Here is a 22,567-nt window from a genome sequence, read left to right as displayed (position 1 = left end):
AGTAATTTTAAAAGTCATGAAATAAACATTAGAGATAGCTTTACTTTATCATCATCAGCAGTGGATCTTCTCATTTTTATACTAAGGGCGATCAAGTCAAACCGGGACATAAGGCGTAAACCCCATGAACTTTTACTTCAAGCAGGGTATGATGATACGACTCCATAAATTACATTCCCGGTGGAGGTGGCCAGACCTCACTGCAGTCTTTGCTGTGAACATTCAGATCATCTAATCTTTGAAAAATCGATGGATAACTTGTCGCCAGCTTGCGGCAGAGACACATTTGTCTATGAGAACTGTACACACGATCATTCACCAACACCACTTGCACAGTACAGGAACTCAGCTGGGAGTTATTGCCACATCACCCATAAAGTCCTGACCTTGCTCCAAGCAATTTTCACATTTGAGCCATTAAAGGAGTTCCTGGTAGGCCAGTGTTTCAGACGTAAAGAAGCAGACAGTCGATCATAGCTCTGGCGTACTGAAACACTTTTTATCTTTATGGTATCCAAGCACGAATGAAACACTGGGAAAAGTGCATTAGTGTAGCAGGGGATTATATAGAGAAATAAAGGGAGTTTTTAATTTCATAACTGTTCTATTATTATGCACAATCAGAAGTCCCAGTTTGACTGGAACGCTCCTTGCATTTTTCTCTCCTGTTAACTTAATTTTAAAATTTTGGTTTATTATTATTATATATATAAAATAACATTGTAAATACGCCTGACACCTTTGTCATCACTAGTTTAAATATTAGACAACAGGCTTGTTCCTGCACTGGATTAATTCGGATCCAGCATTGGATCCTGGGAACACTTAATGTAAAGTTGGAATAGATTACTGAAATTTTTCTGAGAGGTTGAAAGAAGAATAGATGAACAAGATGTGTGAAGCATTGGAAGCTAGATCTTGGGGGCTGAAACACTCCTTGGTGCACCTCACAGGTAGAACGTGTTCAGTCAGGGTGGTCTATCCTGGTCAGCTTACTTGGAATAGAATCATCAGATTTTATGGCATTGCGCACATATTGTACATCGAGTTCCTCGGGAAGATCTTAACATGTCGTGCCTAAAATGTGACACGGAGCAACACTGCCACCTGTGGGACGTTTCACTTGCTGTAACCTTCCCGGATGTTTCTGTTACACTAGTGTTTTGTCCTGGAGTACAACCACTCTGTACATATTTGGAGGTTTCCTCTTCCACCACACAGTTTCTCAAGATTTATTAGCTGAGCAATTTATCCCTACAGTTGAGTGTTAATACATGATGATGATGCTCCAGAATCAGGGCTGAGTTGCATGACGTCATGCTGGAGGGATTTAGCCTCTTTAGAAACGGAGAAGAATTCTAGCAATTCCACTGAGTCATTGGTTTCTGTATGAAGGAGGCTGGAGAAGCTACAGTTCCCTTTATCACCAGCAGAGGGAGTGCAAAAGCTGCCAGGACCAGCTGATCTGACATTCCAGACTTATTTCTCATTAAACCAACAGAGATCACAGTCTGAGATTTTGGTACATTGTATTAATTAAAAATGTGAAGAAGAAAAAATCCTATTGTGTAAAAGTATGTGTTTCTTACTCTTTTTTTTTTTTACTATTTTGGTATAAGATCTCTATCATGGAATGAAAGAATTGCCTCTTTCATCTAAGAATAAAAAGCAAGCTTCTATATTTAAATCATTTTAAAAATCCTAAAACATTCTGAGCCTAGACAAAACCCCAAAGCTTTAAGCCATTCTGAGTGCATCAATGAACAGAACTAAAGAAAGCAAAGTTTTACACACAAGTGACAAGAAGCGCTGGAGGACACGTGGCTATCCATGTCCTGATGAACTCCTCTTTTCCAAATTAAACATTCCCACATTACAATATACCATGTGACCAGTCACATGACCCCCAGCGGACAACACCTAAAGGAAACTACCTGATGAAGCTTTTTCCGTCCTCAACCAACAGGGAAAGTACATTCAAATAGACTCAACAACATAGCTCTGTAAAGAAAAAAAAAATGTGCATGAAATGTGCAGCTAAAGTAATTCTGATGCTTTTGTCCTGCTTCGTGAAATACTTCAAACAGAAATGAGCTGAGACTAAATGATCTTTATTCCTTAAGCATAAAAACCTGTTAAAACAAATACGGTCTTGTGATATCTAAAATAAAGAATTTCTTATTTATATATAAATATTGAAGTCTCAAATGTGGAACATTTTTGTTTTTTTTGTTTTCTGTTTTATTTATTTAGACCTAAGCTATAGAAACTGTGTTTGTGTGACTTTGCAGTGTGTGTGTGTGTGTGTGTGATGTGATGTGATGTGATGTGCAAACATGACCACACAAGCAAATGCAGCCATCTTTTTTTAAAGCACTTATTAAATTCTACCTATACCTGTCTACGGTGATTGTCTTAAAATGTTTTGCAATAGTGTTGGTAACGTTTAGGTTTTTAGGGAAAAAAATATATTTTTATGCATTTCTAAAACAAACGTTTACCATATTAACTGGGTCATCCAGCCTTGCTCTGTCCAACATACATACACACATTCATTCCATTATAAATGCACGCACAAACAAGCATTTGCAAAGGTTTGGTGCTCGTTGGTCTGTGCGCTGTCCTTTAAAAGAAACGTTTAAACAGAAAGGCCAAAGAACAACAGGTTTCTGATAAGGGCAGAGAGAAGCAAGTGTTATAGTTAATTATGTTCCTCCTTTTTGGTAGCACCAAGACCACATCTCACTCTCTTTCCACTTTCTTCACAGAAACACTTGGCACTTGTGTTGTTCGCGTACGTCCTGTTCAGCTATAGCACTTAAGCGTCCTCCCTTGTGGTTGGTCTTCATTCGATGATGGCAGACAGCTGATGTCTCGCAGGCCAAAAAGCATTTCAAGCATATACTTGCTCACTGCAGCTCAGGCGTCTAGACGAGGAGGAGGAGGTGGCGGAGAACAAGGAGAAGGGGGGAAAAATAGAAATAAAATAAAAAAGCACTAAACATTCTCATGCTCTTTCTGGCTGACCTGTCGGGAATCTGTCAGAAGCATAGCATGCTCCTATCTCTCTCTTTCTGTCTTTCTGCAGAGTTCTGTGCCAAATGATATGCCGTGATGATAGGGAGTTGCTCTTGGTGTCAGGGACGGCTTGGTCTGGGTCACTTGTTGAGTGCGATGTTGGCGTAGGAGGTGGGGATGTAGCCTTCGTCTCCATTGTTCCGTCGCACTCGTGTCCATCCGTCGCCTTTGTCCTCCTCCACCACTGCCAACACCTCGCCCTCCTGCATGGCAATAGTGCCCTCGCTCGAGCCTAGATAGAACAATAAACAAAAACATTGGTTAAACGCACCAAAAAAAATAAATCAGTACAATAATAATAATAATAATAATAAGTTTTATTGCAGATTTTTGTCCTGTAAACACATTATTAGATATTATTTATTTGGATATACAAATGAACTGATTTGTATATTTTTTAAATATTTTGGGCGCATGTTCCCCTGAAGCAAAATTAAGGAACTGATTGAAGTTGGTGTTGATTGGTTTTGAACTCCTACAGCTTCAGACTGCTTGCACTTTTATAATCTTGTATAAAACATCTGGACACTAAAAATGGAGGGAAATCAATTTAGTAACATATTATAATTCATGTATCGCCACACTGACTAACTATAGTTAAACTATTTTATAGTTTTATGCATTTGAGATGGTAATGTTGCAGTTCCGCTATAATCCTGCACTCTAAATTATTCAGACATTGGCACGCGTCACAGAATCTGGTGTCCAATTTGCTAAGTTTTTAGAACTATAATACAATCTGAAAAAACAAGGATATCATCAAATCAGAATATTTATAAAATAGAATCACAATTCAAATCGAATCATCATCTAGTTATTGTGATAATATCGTATCGGCTGGTCCCTGGTGATTCCTGTTCCTATTGGAAACTGTTTTTAACCTTGCTCGAGTAAACCACAGTTTACACGTGAACACAGAATGTTTAATGCTCCTCTCCTATTGTGATGTTAAATTGTTTTATTCACACCTGGAAAATTGTACAGAGCTGTGCACTGCCCGATAGGAGTGGAAATCTCCTCTTCTTCAAAGTCATCATCAAACTCGGCGTAGATGGCCTGAGAGGCATCAGGAGTGCTTCCATCCGAATGCGCACCATCGGGACTGAAGGGGGAGAGATCTGGGTTATTAAGTTGAATGGCATTGCTAGAAAGTTAAGCAACTACACAAACAACATTATGTTCAGTTTAGTGAAAATGAGGTGTGTGAAGCTCATAACTGGGATTAATGGATGTGCAACAATTTTACAAATTACAGATTTGTGTGGTTCTTTACTCAGGGTAAGGACAACGCAATTACACCCGACCGGTCCGATATCTGGACAAAATGTTCTTTTTCCACTAACAAGTCAACTCTAGTGTAGTTCAATTTCAGTGAGAAAAAGATCCGACTCTGAATCAAGACGACTACATGAATTGAACAGGCAGTGTGCTTTGGGTCGAATTGTTCTTTTGTGATGTGAGCTGAACTGAACCAGGTCAAGGACAGAGCTGTCGCACTGCTGAATGCCATGTCTTTGGATATTTGTGCCAAAAACCACAAGAAAAGAAAAGAATGCACAGCACTTACAATGTGATACACAAAATGACTAGTCAAAATTGTCCCAGGAGAATTATTACACTAATGGAGAAAATCAGCTCTGCATGGAACATCATCCATTCTGGTGAATTAAGGAATGCTTAACATTCTTGTATCCAGTGTGCCGCAAAGCTGTAATTTATTTGGGACATTCTACAATTGCACAGTGGCAACTCAGCAGGTCGTCAAGTCCAAGCTCTACCAAGCTATAAATGTTGAGTACTTGTGGCAAAGCCCCCAACCCTGTCAGCGTCTGAGAAACCGTGTTACGCTGACCCTGCACCCTGCCCCCGGTTTCTGTTCTAGTTCTAACCAATGAATTCCACAACTAGTGCTGGGCGAGATGACCTCAGATCAATATCACAAATAATTAAACATTTTACCTAGATTATAATTGAAATAATATGATAAAGGTTTCAATTATGAGATTAGATGAATTTTAATAAATTACCCTTTCTGGATCACTTAAGCACTTTGAAGTTTAAAAAGTCATCAGGAAATGAAGCAAAAATATAAATTTGACAGCAATCTGTACACAGCACAGGTCTTGTGTGTGGCAAAACATGCATCATTACACTGACCCCGAAATCTAGTTCCAATGTAAAATGTAAATTGTTGCGTTTGCTCTATAATTAGACTATTAACTATTCACACACTGGCTGGATGCTACAATTGCTATAAAAAACTGAATCGGCACCTACAGTGATGTTCAAAAGTTAGTACACCGTTTTTCAATTCTATTGCTTATCTAAGCCCATTGCTAGTGTCCCTCCCTCTTGGCATTGTGTTAATAAACCTGGATGCTCCAGACCAGCAAACTGTCATTTTTAGACATCTGCAATCAAAGGCTAATGATTAGCAGCACCTGGCTGCAACCTACCCTTTTAAATCATGTAGAAGCAGTAAGAGCAGTACTTAGTATGCCCACCTTGTTGTTGTTGTTTTTTTTTTACTTTAGTTTTACTTTGTTAAAAAAATAATGTCAGGTTAAAAAAAAAGTTATATGTTGTTGTTCATCTGAGGTTGTATTGGCCGAATATTGGGACCCGCTATGATCAGATGACTTTTACACATAGAATTAAAGGAGGGGTACTAACTATTGAACATTGCAGTAGGTATATCGTGATAATATCGTATTGGTGGTCATGCTGAATCCTAAGGCCTACTAATAGGTGTGAAAGTAATGTAACTGTATTGTAAAGTGTTGGTCAGGTTGGTTTTGTGCTGTTGTCGCTGGAATGTGGATTTAAATTCTTGGAAAGGCTACTTTCTTTATGATAAATGAAAATGATTGATATTTTTAAACATTACACATTTACAAAATTATTTGACTCTAACATGCATTCTGTCATGTTTCTTTCCTTTATTATTAAATTACATTAGATTGTGAATGGTACTTGTAGTCACCCTAACATTATCTTACCAGAGTAATCTAAAGACTGCAAATAACAGAATACTGGAAGCAAAGAAGTGGTAGAAGTTTAATTGGTTCCCAGTAGCAAATCTATTTCTATTCCTCATGTTCGGTGTTCCTTGCCAGTCGTTTTTGAAGCATGATTGACCTGAGGTTACTGGCTGCTCTAAAACCGATTCACAGGTTAATATTTAATGAGGTGATTTTTACAGCTGCAAACGAGACCTGGTCCTGTGCATCTTCAAGCTGTTTCTATTTTGGTGCAAAGGTGAACAGCTTTCCCAGCATGTTTGAGCTCAGCCACAGACGGAAAAAAATAAAGATCCCTGGAATCTAGTTGTTTAATTTGATGTTTGTGACATTTAATAATAAGGTATATCAATTAAAAAAGATCAGATAATGAGTGCATTACACTGCATGTCTTAGAGTTGCACACTTTCATTAACTGCCTTCAGCACAATGTGGTGTCGGATTTACATGCAAAAATTATTCCTCATGCGTACATAACCATACCTGTTTCATCAGGGAAGAAAACCTCCATATGAAGGGTGTGATAACTTGGCCATTCAGTACATTCAGGTCATCAGCCGACTTTATTTTATTACCACATAACGTTGCTGAGCCTAGACCTGACCAACTGAAGCAACCGCAGACCATAACACTGTCTCCAGAGGCTTGTACAGTGGGCGCTATGCATGATGGGTGCCTCGCTTCATGCACTTCCATTGCTCCAAAGTCCAATCTTTATGCTTGTAGCAAATTTAAGTGTTGGTTTCATGATTTAGTCCCAGAGTTAACTGTTTAGTACCAATCCTGTGCATTCTCTCACTTTCAATTTTTACTGTCAGTTTTATTTCTTTTTTTAGAAATAATTAATCAAAATATTAATTAATCATTTGAGTGATTGCTATTCATGATTTTTTCTGACCACATTACTTCCACAAAGTTGAAGATTCAGGTTTTAATAATATGTTGGACGGCTCTTAACCCAATTCCGGTCATTTCAAATATCTTTAATTGTTTTTCAGTGGTTGATGCAGGCCAATAATTTGACCCTGCTGAAGTGGTGACTTGGTTTTGGCCAGGCAGTATATTAATGAGCTTTTAGACGTACTTTGTGTATCCATGGTTTATAATCCTGACCAGTTGAACCTCAACAATTATAAAAACATAAAATTAAATAAAATTAAAAAAACAGTATTTTTTTTTTTTTTTTTTAATGCAGCATGTCTGTTTTTTTTCTTTTTTCCCACATTACATGGACTCCAGCCAACCTCAGCATACTGATACATCTTTGTTCTAAACCAAATGTGGGTTGAAGATAAGGTTATCTTAAGTGTGTGTGCGTGTGTTCTTTGGAACTTGCTTGGCGATAACACTGACCTGTATGCATTGTGGCCACCATTGTTGTTTAGGGAGTGAGTAGAGTAACGAAGAGTGGCATCTCCCCGTCCGCCGGCTCCTGCAAGCCATGACTACAATACAGAAAGACAACAGTGAAAAGCCTGAGTGTGTCTGTGTGTGTGTGTCACTGTGTGAATGTGTAAAGGCACATAAAGTTATCAAATGAGGTCCTCCAGCACCTCGTATTTGTTAAGTTCCCCTCTGAGCTTTTCGATGTTGTGTGTTGTCTGGGTGATTTGCGGTGCCAGGCTAGCAGGATCGCCCATCTGGGGATTTTTCTCATAAACGTCTTTCATCTTCCCCAGAGCCTCGCTGCAGAGATATCATCAGTGACAAGGCAATATAATACCAAATACAAACAGACAAAAATAGAGAGGCACACATGCGATTAGGGACATATCTCACTACAGACTTTTACACCACTGAGACTCCGAGGTTTATAAATACACTCCAGACCCTGATAAACCTGGGACGGGAGGGGTCGACTTGACTTGCTGCAACTAGTTGTCATAGCAATGGTTGCCGGGGAGACAGGGTGCCACACTGATCACCTTTGGTCTAGTTCCTTCTGCAGCTCCTTGCTGATGTCATCGATCTTCTGTTGCAGCCGCTTCCTCCTCTGCTCCGGGGGAAGATGCCCGAAATCCTCCGTGGCAGCCGGCTGAGGAGATCGAGAGGAGATAGTGTCACTCGTACAGACAAAAAGAGAAAAGAAAACCTGACACACACACAGGACACACACACATACCCACACACACAGACCAAATCACACAAGCTTAAATGAGACCTGACAGCAAAGTAAACCTCCTAATGAGCAAAGTTACCCTTCCGTTTAAGAGTGCAGAAGCAGAAAACAGTTTACCACCAAGGGAACTCGCTGCCTTCAATTATCCAAATAAACAGTAATCAAAAGTAACAACAAATTCTTAATTAAGTTACATTTTTCCCAACATGCATCTGCTTTTAAAAGACAATACAGAGTGACGACAACGCAGATTTATCTAGAGCTCTTAACAGAATCTGCCTTTGGTGCGAATGTTTAAACGAGAGCAAATCACCCTTTCCTGTTTATTCTAGTGCTGCCTGGCATTTATTCTAAAATATACCCATTTCACTCACCAAACTGTAATGAGCGTGATGACAGTTAAGCACCACAGGTCCGTTTAGGATAAAAATACTTTTTTTTGTCTGTTGTTGTTCTTTTCAGTTGAGTTGCAAACATTTGCACCAATCAAGGGAGAACAAAATGAAAATGATATCTCTAATGTATTTAAATTATTTAAAACTGACATGTTTAGGTATAGTACTGTGCAAAAGTTCTGACCCCTCACGCCCCATTTCTTCATATTTTGCTTCCAAAATGTAGACCTTTCTTGTACTACTGTAGATTGAGGAATAGTTAACTAAGCATCCTGAAGGACTTTTTTCTCCAAGTTTTGATCTCCCATTTTCAGTCCAGTCCCTGTGCAGTTTCAGAGGAATGCTTTTTTAACATTTAACATAAAACAACAATCTAACTTGATCCATTAACCAGTAAGAAACAGGTGCAGATGATGACGGATGTTCAGTTTTTTATTTAATCTACATCATTTAGTTTAATTTTTAATGAAGAAATGGGGGAACCACAAGAGTTTTTTAATAGTATTGTATCAAAAACTGTAACAAATGGGATTTTCAGAGGTGATTCAGGAGTTGGGCTCGAGGATAGTGACTATACTGGGTAGTACCTAGAGTAACTAGAGGAAGAATTACTCTACCACCGTGCAATTTGAGTGATCTGTGTGTCAGTAAATGTAAAAAGGCTATCCCCACTTTTGCATTATTTTTGATACATAATCATGCAGGCGGCGCTCCTGTGAGACCTGCCGTAATTAATCAACACTGAACTAATCGGATTACACACTGTAACCATGCTATGGAATAAGTGGTGTCATAACAGGGTCGTAGGGTCGAGTACAACGATAAAGGATGGGCTTTCAACATAGATAATTACAGAACATTAATATTAAACTCATATGAGCTTTTGTCTTTTGACTATTCAAAAAAAAAAAAAAAAAAAAAAAACGGTTTCTTCCCTAAATTGTATGCAAACTATTTGAACTCAACTGTATTGAGCTTCCTTCCTTATGAATAAATGACTTCCCCATATAAATGAGTGTTTGTTTTATGTTACCTTTAGTATGGTCCTTTTCATACATGCTGTGCCAAAACAAATTTTCACCCAAGCACACCAAGTGATAAAGGATATCTCTCGTCCGGGTGATAATTAAACCGAGGCGGCAAAGATCAACATGCAAAAAACCTTAATACCAGTGTCTCCTGTTTTACACCAGTGTTAGTCCAAAGTCAAAACAGCATCGCTTTAAAAGTCTTTCCAAAAGAGTAACCATTTTACAGTGCACCATCAGTCAGAACAATTAAACCAACCGGCAGTTCCCAATTAACTTTTTGGACAGACTATAATGATGCACTATAAATAAACCATATGTCTGAAAAAGCTCCAGTGTCTGCCCCCCTTCATGGCCACCTATGCAACATTTTTAGCAACAGGTTTAGGAGTGACTGAAACAACCCAGCTATTAATAATAATTAACCACATCATGTACATGAGGCATCGGTGACCATGTGGAAAATCTGTTTAACTTGCCCGTTTATTTCTTTTAAATAAACACAGCAGAGAGGATGTACATTATATAACACCCCCACACCACACCTCATCACCCTGATGTTTATTACCGTGATCCTTTCCAGGGTATATTTCTAAAAAGAAAAAAAAGAGAGAGACAAACACAACAAAAGACAGGCAGGATGTCCGTCAGCAAATTCACACAAAAGTTTTCTAGACATGTCTTGTCACACTCACAAGACGATTGGGGAATCCTAACAAGGCATACAGTAACTGTGCACATGACTCGCTGCACATGATCATCACTCAGGCTTATAAACGTACTGAGACTCCTGAGCTCCGTCCGTTCTCACTCACCGTTCTGCGCAGGGTCCGGAAGGACGAAATTCGTGGCTTGACTGTTTTATTGATCTCCTTCAAACAGTAGGACAGGGGATCCCGGGCAAACTTGGGGGAGGGGGGTCCGTTAGCGGGTGAGGGGGCAGGGGGTGTGGAGAAGGGTGTGAGCGGGGAGGAGGAAGGCTGGGAAAGGGCACGGCGGGGTGAGGTGGATGGGGCCCAACACCAGGAAAGCAACCCATGGAAAAGCAGGGACATGATGGCAGGAGGTGGTGAGGAGAGAGAGGGAGACAAACACACATGACAAGGGAAGAAGAGAGACACCATCAAACACCATAAGCAACATCACAGAGCGAGGAACAAGAGGCAGAATGAGAGCAACCCGCAACAAACTATTAAAATAACCCCCAAACCCACCCCTAAAGCTCCATAGCCCTACAATAAAGCCCACGCCTAAAGCCCCACCCTAAAGCACCTCAGCTCCACGCTCAAGCCCCACCCTAAAGCCCTCAAGCTCAACACTACAGCCCTACACTATCCCTACGCTCATGCCCAAGGGGCCTACGCTCATGCCCAAGGGGCCTACGCTCATGCCCAAGGGGCCTACGCTCATGCCCAAGGGGCCTACGCTCATGCCCAAGGGGCCTACGCTCATGCCCAAGGGGCCTACGCTCATGCCCAAGGGGCCTACGCTCATGCCCAGGGAACTACGCTTAAGCCCAAAAGCCCATTACTAAAGTCTAGGAGCCGATTAGTCCAACACTAAAGTAAAAGCCCCAGTTCTAGAGCCCAACAATGCAGCATCAGCAGGAAAGAACAAAGTGTGGCTTCACTGGCTAGCCCTCACTGTTCTCTAAACCATGGAAGACAGCCAGTGGATAACACAAAACATCTGTTATTTAGCGTTTCCTTATCTGCTTAATCGATACTTCATTATATTTTATAAAAATGATTTACAGTGTATATTCATCAATGGTAACCCACAGACAGTACCTAGCTTCTGATATCCGGCCATTACTTGAGAAACTGTATGAAATTTTACAGGTCTTATACTGATGTTAGCGCTCACTCACTGAATGATTAATGTCTTCCCTCACAGGGTGTTAATATAAAACCATAAAAGGTTGTTCATTTGTTCCACAAGAATAATGTGACCAGGCAGCAAAATATTTTAAACAGGGAATGAAGAGATAGGGAAGTGTAATGTAAACTGTGGTAACATTTGCAGAAACATGGGTCTGTCTGCAGGCTTTAGATGATGTACACAAACATATACAGATAGTCCCTTAATACTATGTTAAGCTTTAGAATACCTTTAGCAATCCTGGATTATGTTATATTAGCTAAATTCAGGGCTTAGTTCTATGAGGGTTGAAGTAGCAGAGCCACACTTTGCCCGTTAACCGCTTGTAATAACCACATGGATATAACGTGCAACATCGCAATGGAATGAACAACAGCCGGAATGCAGGCCAAAACCTCCATTTGGTATTTTATAAAAGACCAGCGTTATTGTGCCTCTGACTCTCATGGCGATCTCCTCATGCAGATTGCATAGATGCTTCATCTAAGAACGTTTTCACACTTTTGTTTTGGTGAGGTGTAAAAACTGTTTTTATTAGTCGCGAGTGTCCAGAGATCTGTATCAGGTCAAATGGAGACCATTTGATACAGATGCTGCATGACAACTCGAGTATTAGGTTCGATCTAAAAACCTTCTTACGGTCTAGAGTGCCTTATGACTTGAACAGTCAAACTCCCCTAGGAGTAAACTGCATACCATTCTATAAACGTGTCATAAGGAAAAAATAAATAAATAAATAAATATTGAAAACTTTCTATTATAAGCCCATCACAAAAACAAGCCCAGATTCTGTCCTTGGTGTGGACTTAAGTATTCAGGCCAAGTGTAAAAACGCCCTAAGAGTATATCTGGATAAACGAAGTGGTAAATATAATCTGCTTCTTTTAAAAGCAGCTCCTGTGGACCTGTGAGAGGAGACACAGTCCAGGGAACACTTTACCACCCTGATAAACCCTGCTCTGGTGTATAGAAGATTTTTATGGTGCTTTTGAAGCTCAGCTATGTTACTGATAAGATCTTGAGTAGCTACATGGGAGAGAGGCACATGCTGAACTGACAGAGCAAGCAGAAATAGACAGGGGGTAGAACAGCCATCATGTGCATGCGGGTGAGGGCAAAAAGGGAAAGTAAAGAAAGAAGTCAAGCCATGTAGGAGAATGCTCAGTGATTGTACACTGAACAAGATCAAACGGTACTTTTTCACGAAACGCATCTGTACTGGAACGAGCAAGAAGCTAAAGGTCCCCCGATACTGATGTTCTGGTACTGGAGACAGACAGCAGACAAACGCCTGCCTGACTGTCTGCCTTCCTGCGTTGTCATGTGACTGCTGAAAGATGAATGTGCTCCCTGTTTCAGACTCATTCTCATGGGATTTCTTACAAGTTAGCCAGATGCCACTGCTGCTATCTTTCCTGATTCATGACATTTCAGAAAGGTATGCTGGGAGTTTCTTTAAGCATCACTCAAGCAACTCCTGTCAAGGGCGAAACAAATGAGTTCGCAGCCAGAGAGGGCCATGCAAAAGAAGGGTGCTGGCGAAGAATGTGTGAGTGCCTGTGCAAATGTGTTTGTTTTAAAGAAATGCAAGAGGGAGGGGGATTTCAAGGTTATGCAAAGTTGCTGGAGACCATTCCTGCTGAACTGGACTGCTCAATTTATAAACTGTACTTCTGTTTTCACGCCACACAATCTTTATCTGATTTACTTAGCAAAATGAATACGTCATTTCCCTGTAAGAATTCCAAATTTCTTATGTATGCATTACAATTAGGGTGACAATGACTACATGAGACAATAAGACACTAATATAATATAGTGTTAAGAACAATATTTTTTTTCTATCAAGTGTATGGATAAGGGCATACTGTATTTAGAATGATGTTGGAAAAAGCATTAGGAGCAATGTCATGCAGATGTGAACAGGCATGACTGGAAATGAAGCTGGTTAGATATGTACTGGCTACAGATAGAAATTATGTTAGCTTCGGTTCAAATCTCTTTTAACTTTTAATAGCAAAGATTTTTATAAGCTTAGGGTATGAAATATATACAGTCAGGTCCATAAATATTGAGGAAAAAATTTTTTTTTTGCTATTTGGCCTCCTCTGTAAACCACATTGAATTTGACAAAAGTATAGCATTCAATATTTAGGAATTTTAGCAATTCTCATACATACACATTCAATTTTGGTGTCTCATAAATAATGGAACAAACTAACATAATTACAAACATAAGGACTGCTTTTAATACTTGGATGAAACCCCTTTGCCGTCAAAAAACTGCCAGATTTTTGCCTGAAAACGGCCTGATTTATCTTCCAGTGAAGAACATCCCATTTCTTTGCCTTCCTATTTGATGGTCCTCATCAATCTGCAATTTAAACTGGCATCCTATCAGTTTTGCAGCATTTGGCTGGATCTAAGTAGAGACTATAGTCCTGAACGCTAAAAATTCATCCTGCTACTTTGCTACCCATCAGCAGTCAGGTCATCAATAAATACTCGTGACCTGGTTCCATTGTCAACAATACAGGCTTATGCCATAGCACTGCCTCCACAATGTTTGACAGATGATGATCGTCAGATGATGATCTACTCTTGTTCGGCATCAGTCCATAGAATCTGGCAAAGCCTTTCAGCTGTTGAGCATTACCAGTGGTTTGCACCTTGTTATCAAGTATCTGTATTTACTTCAGATAGACGCTGACAAAAGCCATCTCTTGAGTGTAGACTTTGACAATGACACGACTACCATTTCAAGAGTGCTTGGCTAGATGTTATAAAAGGGTTCATCAGCATATACAATGAATTCTGCAGACATCTACTTTAATTGTCTTTTGTGGTCTTCCAGATGTTTTGCTCCTGCTCAGCTTGCCAGCTAATTCCTTCTTTTTAAGAATGTTTTATTGGCCACTTCCAATGTCTTTGCACCCTCTCTAATAAGTTTAATTTTGTTTTTTCAGCATAATGATGTACAAAGAGGTATCTAGGCAAGTGAGGGTAGACCTCATGTTGAGATTGAGTGAACAAATAACAAATGCAAACCCCTTAGAACCATCTGCTTAATTAGTCATGGAGTATTGAGCGAATAGGCGACACCTGGCCATGCAAGGTGTCATGTGTCCCATTATTTCTGAGCTCTCGAAAAATTAGGTGTGTTTATGAAAAAGGCTGTAATTCCTGAATGGTTAATGCCACACTTTTGCCAAACCCCTTTAATTAAACCTTATATTAATTTAACTCATACTGTACAGGAAATATTACAAGGTTGTTTGATTGTTTTTTTTAATGCTTTGTAAAGATGCAGTCTTTAGGCTACATTCACATTACAGGGCACATTCTACAATTGAGGTTTTAAGGAACAAAGCCGCACCCCTCAGTTTAGCTGTTTTGGAAGATTTTTTTGTTAACACTGCTATAAAATCCCTGTGCTGCTGGTTATGACTGATGACATCACTTATGACCACCACGTGGAGAAGAAAAAAAAATATTCCTATCTGGCCTATCTCATTCAAGTCACATGACCATCAGGTATCTGATTTACAGGCGATCTAGGACCACATACGAAAGATCCATATGTGAAAAAACTTAATTGCAGGTTCAGACAGCCCGAAGTCAGTCACAATAGGGTAATGTGAATGTAGCCTTTGCTCTGGTGATCCAACTCCTGACAGCGATTGCACAGGTTTTCTTCAAGGGCACATAGCTCTAGTGATTAGGGTTTAAAGTTTTTAGAATTATTATTATTATTATTATTATTATTATTATTATATGCAAAACAAGGCTTTGCAAATTGATATTTAGGCTGAAAATAAAAGGGTTTTTTTTGGTACCATGGAACAATGTTTTATACCGTCATTTAAGACTAATTCATAATCTATGTTATTCAGTGGTTAGCATTTTTCAATAATCTCATCTTTTACTTGGGCTAGTTAAAACAAGTATTAAGCAATATCTAATAAAGATAGCCATAATAATAACAACAACAATAACAACTACAACAACAACAACAATAATAATAATAATTATTATTATTATTATTATTATAACCATAATAATAATAATAAAAACATCTTATTGGGTAAAGTATTAGGTAGGTGAGGGTGTTCCTACCTTGCTCTTCTTGCTAAACAGCCCGAAAGGTTTGCTCTTTTTTTTGCCCAGCATTTCCATGGGGCCTTTGGGTGTGCCCAGGCTGCTGTCAGATGAGGCCCGGTTGATGCCCTGGCTGTAGTCCTCAAACTCCAGATCGGCAGGACGCTCGAAACCTGATTTGTGCTGCTCTATGAGAACTAAAGAGTCCTGGAATCACAGAGATATTTTACTAGAGACATCAGATAGAAGGACTAAAAACAACAAATGTAATCACAAAGCCTATTTAAAGGCAGCAAATAATGTTAATAATAAATTTTTTTTTTGAAAGATAAGGAGTAACTAGGGCCTGCTAGCACATTTATATCAGCCCTATTCCAGTATTTCACTTGAATAGATCAATGCCTTTATAAGTCCAGTGTTTTCATTAGAGAACTCTTATGTGCTAGTTAAGGGAAGCTAGCAATAATGAGCAAGTGCAGATAAGGCTCTGGGTGAATCATCAGCCCTTGTAAGCCAAGCTGTCACTTTTGGGCACTTAACCCACTCTGTAGTCCAGAAGTGCTGAAACATGCTTCTCATCTTAATTAAATGACCAGTTGGAATAATGTGTCTGTCGTGTCATGTCCAGAATGACTTATATTTATCTTATTACATATCTGAGCAGTTGAGGATTAAGAGCCTTGTTGATTTAGGGTGCTGGGTTTTGAACCCGTGCCCTCTCATGGGTGAGAATTTGGGAGTGTTCATGTTTACTAAGAAAATTCCATAACAGGAGAAGTGTTTTCCCTTAATTCGCATTTTGAAACTGGAGTTGTAAAGATTAGTAGAGTGAAAAAAAAAACAGGGGAAAAGCCTAAAAGTCAATGATTAAGAAGAAAAACTCAAATAAATGACCCACAGTATAGGACATGGTCAACAAGTATAGTGAAAAAAAAAAAGGAAAAAATCTGTTTATATGTCACATGCTGTGTAATGGGACGTGGACAGCAAAAATGAAAACCATTTGTAGTCTGCAAATTAAAATCGTTGAGGATTAGAGGTAAAGTTCCTGATAACACTATGCAACCTTATCTTAGATCTGTTTTGATTTGGAAGAACTGTTCTTCCTTAACGGTTATGTTACACGGCAGATGAGGGGAAGCAGAAGCTACTGTAGCTTTTTCCTGTCAAACTGCAGTAACACATGTATCTGGAAAACGTAAAAGAAAATCCTAAATGGAAGAGGCCTACATTTTTTTCATTAACATTGGTGCCAGCTCTGGTGATGCCCTCCAGGCACTTTCCTATGATGGGCATGACTTGTCTTTCCGTGTCTGCAAACAGGACGTAGGTTTGTGATAGCTTCCGTACACGCCTCTCATCCATGTCCTGCAGCTTCTACAAGCAAAACACACACAATCAAATGTCAGAAAAGGTTATATGGAAATTGTCAGGTTTACAAAACAATAGATACTTGATATTGTGTGCGCAGTTGGTGACATAGTTACTCACGGAAAAAATAAAGACCTGAATTGTTACGTTATATACTGCTTACATTAAATATCTGTGGCATGTCTGTGAAGTAGAACTGATTCTGTTCCTTGTTGTATTTCTGCAGCTGGGCAGCATAGTCATTCTTACACTCTTCTGCGATGTGTGCACGCATATGAGCCTGCTGTTTAGCCTACACACACACACACACACACACACACACACACACACACACACACACACACACACACAGGTTAGTGTAACAAATGTGATCAGACCTGCTTCGTAAAATGTAATGATAATAATAATAATAATAATAATAATAATAATAATAAATAAACAAAGCTTCCTTTTCTTTCTCTCAGGATAAATCTCCCATCTTATACACTAGTTCTGTGCATTTTATAATAGGAGTAATTGGGGAATAAAATGTAGAGGTATTGTTGATTTACGTACTAGTGGTGCGATGACCAGACGGGTCGAGCTGGTTTTAATTTTAGGCAAATTGCAAACAGCAGCTGTGCGGAACTAACCAATCAGATCTCTATTGGGAAGCTGCAGTAGACTGTGCAGAAAACGCACCAACTAGAATGGTAATCCACTTTCTGAAGGTCTCCAAGATCCTGCATGCCAAAAGGCAGCAGCACTGGAGTTGTACTTATACATTACAAGAGCTGGTACCACAAAGAGACTTCCGAGAGGGTTTATCACTGTTTGAACTGAATCGGCTATGAGAGGCGGCAATTTGGCTGCCTGCATACATCGGGAATATATGTGGTGCTAGAGAAAGCTAGACCCCTGGAACTAGAATGCAAAAATTTCATTATGCACGTTTACGCATACAAGCATTCAAGATCACATCCAGCTGCAACGCACCATAAAACCGTAAAACACACCTGATGCGATTAATCAGGGTCTTGAGGAACATCTGAACAGGAGGTGTGTATAACTAAATTCTGCAGGACAGTAAATGTCTAAGAATGGGGTTGGGCACAAGACTCAAGATGATAATTAAAACAGTTATAATGGTATGACACTAAGTAAACCTTTTAGGAATGAGGTTGGGCAACTGTGACATAATGCGAAAAATATGTACACATTAAAGGGAGTCAGAACGTTCTTTACAGAACGTACAGCTGTAATGAAATACCTTCTCCACATCTGCTTTTGTAGCATTGATGTCCTGATCTGTTTTTTCTGCATACTGCGCCGCCTTTTCCGCCTCCTTCCACTCCCTTTCAAAGCGCTTTTTACTCTGGCAAGCACACACACGCACACACACACCAAACAGCAATTTACAAAAGCAATGACCCACCTGACCAAACAGTATAGAAAACAGATAAACAACCTCCTCTCTCTCACTCATTCAGCACAGCCTCTCTTTATCTAACTTACACACACAGGCCTCATGTGAGCAAGCAATAAACACAACAATACAAAAGCATGTGTAAACAAATGTGCACAGGCAGTCATTTGCAAATCATAGCAGGCAAAGCAGGCAGCCAGGCTCACACACCTGCAGTTTTGCCACTCAGCCATAACATTAAAACTAGGGCTGCAAGATTAAATGATGATAAAAAAAATAAAAAAAAACATTATGATTTTTCACAAATATCGCAATTGCAACACAAATGGAATATTTAACTATTAAATGCATTTTGTATTCAAACATATTTATCTAGGTTTAACAGACAATAATTGGACAAATTAGGGATGTTTGTAAATATTAATTTAGCTATTTAAATTTAATGCTAAATACTTAAATTACTGACAAAGTCTACATAAATTCCTGACTATGCAATAAGTAAATAATTGCGCAGGCGTGTATCACAAGTTCAGTTGTGATAAACTGTGCAGCACTAGTTAAAGCCACCTGCCTAATATTGTGTAGGTCTCCATGTGTTGCCCAAACAGCACTGACTCGTCCACGCATGGACTCCACAAGTCCTCTGAAGGTGTGCTGTGAGATCTGGCAGTTGTGAAATGGGGCGTCCATGGGTTGGACATGTTTGTCAAGCACATTCTAAAGATCAGATTGAGATCTGGGGAATCTAAGGTTTAAGTCTATACTGTGTATTTGGACACCTTTTTATCTATCTATGTTTCTAGGGCATTAACCACTTAGGCAGTTTGTGCTTCAGTAGCTTTTCTGTGGGATTAAACCAGATGGGCTAGACTTTACCATTTACACACATCAACAAGCCTTCGACTTACATGACCGTGTCACCAGTTCACTGGTTGTCCTTCTTTGCATGACTTGTTTTAGGTACAAACCCACATCATATTATAGACACTGCAAGTTTTGGAGTTTCTGTGTACAGTTTCTTTAGTCATCACAATTTAACTCCTGACAAAAACAGTCAGCTCTTTACACTCACCAATGTCCTTCTTCCAACTCATCAACTGACACTTCATTGCTGCCTAATGCATATATACCGCGCCTTGACAGATGCCCTTGTAGTGAGGTAAACAACAGCACTTCACCTGTTGGTGGTTTTAATGTTATGACTGAACGTGGCATAAAGACATACAAACTTACATAGTCGAGCTGCTTGAAGATGTTCTCCAGAGTCTGCTGAGCCTTTTTGGCTTCTAACAAGTGCTAAAAAATGTAACAGAAGGAAAAAGTGTTAGAACACAAAGGCTGAAGGGTCTCTAGATTTTACTTAGATTTGACAACAAAACCAACACAAACCCACAAGGACTAAAAGAAGCTAAGATTAATTATGGCTGTTCGTATGAAAGCTGTCAGACCTACTTTCCCTACAGAAGGTATTATATCTCTGTATCCAAAGGCAACAAAAATCAAGTTAAATAATGTTCAAAACCCTTTTTTGACATCTTCTGGCATGCATCATATTACTAGCAACTATGAAAAGTGTTCAAGTCAAAACGGGACTTCTGGTTGTTCATTATGACAATACAGTTACTGTTTGAGAATAAAGACTTTTTTCCCCTCATTTGTTTATATAATCCCCTGCTACACTAATGCCCTTATCCCAGCATTTCACTGGTGCTTGAATACCATCGACATTTTCTCAGTACGCCAAAACCATTATCTGACCTCCAGCTTCACTTCTGGAACACTGGCCTCCCAGGAACTCCTTTAATGGCATAAAAATGTGAAAATGGCTTGGAGCGAGGTCAGGACTGTACGGGGGATAAGGCAAGAAATCCCGGCCAAGTTCCTGTATTTCGCAAGTGATGTTAATGAATGATTGATCGTACAGTTCTTACAGACAGATGTGTGTATCTTCCTCAAGTGGCCGACAAGTTATCTGTCAATCTTTAAGGATCAAGCGTTCCACTCTCTGAATGTTCACGAAAACAACTGTGATGGGCTTAGAGCCACCTTGGTCGGGATCCCGGTTTGACTCGAACACCCCTCATACAATATTATTGGTGGTATTCTTTTGTTTTTATTTTCTATAGGCACTAATTTACTGTAAAATCACAGAAGAGTGAAATTGAAGTTGTGTGAATGTCTTGAGCAGTAAACTTATTTCTCTGTTTGTGACAAGTGACTGATTATATCAATCGTTTCAAAGGAATCCGACAGTACTAATTGATTGAACATATATCCAAGGGACAGGAAATGGTCGTCTGTTGCAAACAGGGTCATGTGAAACTTCTAACTATGACAATCATTCACGATTCACGATACAAAAACACTGCTGATTTTATTTTAAGCATGGCCTATTTATCTCTCTCTCACCGCCTTGCGCTCCTGTTTGAGCTCCTGCAGGTATTTAGTGAGCTCGATGCAGATGTTCATCATCATGTTCTCAGCGATCAGCTCTCTCTGCCCTGCATAGTCATTCATCTCGTTAAGAATGTCCAGGAAAGACTGGTGGCTTGAAAACCTAAAAGAAAAAAAACGAGTCAAAGATAAATGAGTTTGGAGTAAAATTTCATCTCGAGCCTCGAAGTCACCACACTTTTTCATCTGCAACTTCATTTATGTTTCCCAGAGAAGAGCTATTGAGAGTGCTGCGCTTCATCGTTAACATGAGGGACAAACTCATTCAGACCCTTTAGGTCGTCCTGCTCACTCACTCAAAGCAGAAAATGAACCACTATGCCCCAAACCGGTTATTACGGCCAAGGACTTCGATTTGTTAAGGCCGAATGTTTGGGTCTTATTTTTTATTACCTGCATTCCTGCTCCTCCTTGCTGCCTCGTTTAGGGCTGTACTTCTTTGTTAGATTCCTGTAAAGATAATGAGCAACATCATTATGACGGATATACTTCATTTCCAGCCAAAAAGAATGAAACACAAATATCAATAATACAGTAATGAGACTGCAGTTTTGGCACCACATGAATAGATTAATTACCTGATGTTTATTTTCATAGCAAAGCTGCTGAACCTGTTCTTCGCGCTACGAAACCGAGCTTGCTTTGATTTCATTTACCGGACGATTAGTTTCGAGTAATTCAAAATTACAGTCAAAATAAAAATGTTTCAGTGCATTGCATCAGCTGCGAGTAATGAAAAAGGCAAACCCTGATTTCATCACAACACAAAAGAATCAACATTAATTTCTTGATTGGGTCAGTTTATACACTCTTAACACACACACACACACACACACTGCATTTCTAGGCTTGTATGAAGGGTTAAAAACACAAACTGTTCATTTAGTGATGTCCAAAGCTCCTCTATTAAACTAGAGTCCACTGCAGTCCGCTGATTAGTTGCCAAGGGATTCATAACCTTGCAGGTTGTTTCCTTTTAAAGCACCGTGACTGTAACAAAGCACCTACCATTCGATTCTGACTCATTCAATAACTGGCCAAAAAAAAAAAAAGCTGCAATTCCAGAAAGGTTGTTATTGGCCTGAATTTCACATGAATGGAATTGGGTTAAAAAGAAAAAAGTCTAAAAACATGATTAAAACATAAAGTGCTGAACCATCAACTTTATAAAAGAAATGACAAGTGAGCATGACCAGAGTTCCCTTAAACGCTTGAAGTTGCATCCTAAAAAAAAAGTTAACAGCGGAAATTAGAGCTATGTTTAATAATGAAAGTAAGAGCATTTCGACACATGATGAGTAGACACAGAAACAGCTGTGTGTTTAGTGAACTAATCAGAAAAAAAGTCTTCAGTTGTGCTGTGATGAGTCTAATTGACCCTGATCCAGAGTGATGTGTGCGGCAGTATGAAGAGAAGTGCATGAAGCGATGCACCCATCATGCATAGTGGCCACTGTACAAGCCTCTGGAGGCAGTGTTATGATCTCGGGTTGCTTTAGTTGGTCAGGTCTAGACTCAGCAACATTATGAGGCAAAAAAAAAAAAAAAGAGACCTGAGGAATCAGCAAGAGGAATCATTTTTATTAATGAACTGGCCGCTACATCTGACAGCGCAATCAGAGCTAAAGAAAGTCGAATTAGAGTCAAGTATTCAACTGTGTTGTAGAATAAACCATTTTACGATTTTAACTCATTTTACAGTGTTAATGTCTTATTAT

General features: G+C 39.4%; 1 protein-coding gene across 3 annotated transcripts in view; it reads right to left on the bottom strand.

The window, feature by feature from the left end:
• Nucleotides 1-268: 268 nt before the first annotated feature.
• trip10a (thyroid hormone receptor interactor 10a) overlaps nt 269-22,567 on the bottom strand; it is a 36,548-nt gene continuing 14,249 nt past the window's right edge. The window contains exons 3-15 of one of the 3 annotated variants that reach the window (XM_053492033.1): nt 21,243-21,299; nt 20,805-20,952; nt 19,629-19,691; nt 18,240-18,344; nt 17,154-17,282; nt 16,850-16,996; nt 15,638-15,826; nt 10,456-10,620; nt 8,024-8,133; nt 7,652-7,784; nt 7,452-7,543; nt 4,047-4,180; nt 269-3,310 (exon numbers count right to left, since the gene is read on the bottom strand). In XM_053492033.1, the coding sequence (XP_053348008.1) occupies nt 3,159-3,310; nt 4,047-4,180; nt 7,452-7,543; nt 7,652-7,784; nt 8,024-8,133; nt 10,456-10,620; nt 15,638-15,826; nt 16,850-16,996; nt 17,154-17,282; nt 18,240-18,344; nt 19,629-19,691; nt 20,805-20,952; nt 21,243-21,299 (1,624 nt within the window). In that variant the 3' untranslated portion in view covers nt 269-3,158. Of the gene's footprint in view, nt 3,311-4,046; nt 4,181-7,451; nt 7,544-7,651; nt 7,785-8,023; nt 8,134-10,208; nt 10,233-10,455; nt 10,621-15,637; nt 15,827-16,849; nt 16,997-17,153; nt 17,283-18,239; nt 18,345-19,628; nt 19,692-20,804; nt 20,953-21,242; nt 21,300-22,567 lie in introns of all 3 variants that reach the window. The other 2 variants (XM_053492034.1, XM_053492035.1) reach the window with 2 other exon arrangements.

Source organism: Clarias gariepinus, chromosome 3 (genome assembly GCF_024256425.1).
Source record: "Clarias gariepinus isolate MV-2021 ecotype Netherlands chromosome 3, CGAR_prim_01v2, whole genome shotgun sequence".
In the NCBI taxonomy this organism is placed as follows: domain Eukaryota; kingdom Metazoa; phylum Chordata; class Actinopteri; order Siluriformes; family Clariidae; genus Clarias; species Clarias gariepinus.
This window is presented reverse-complemented; position numbering and strand designations above follow the sequence as displayed.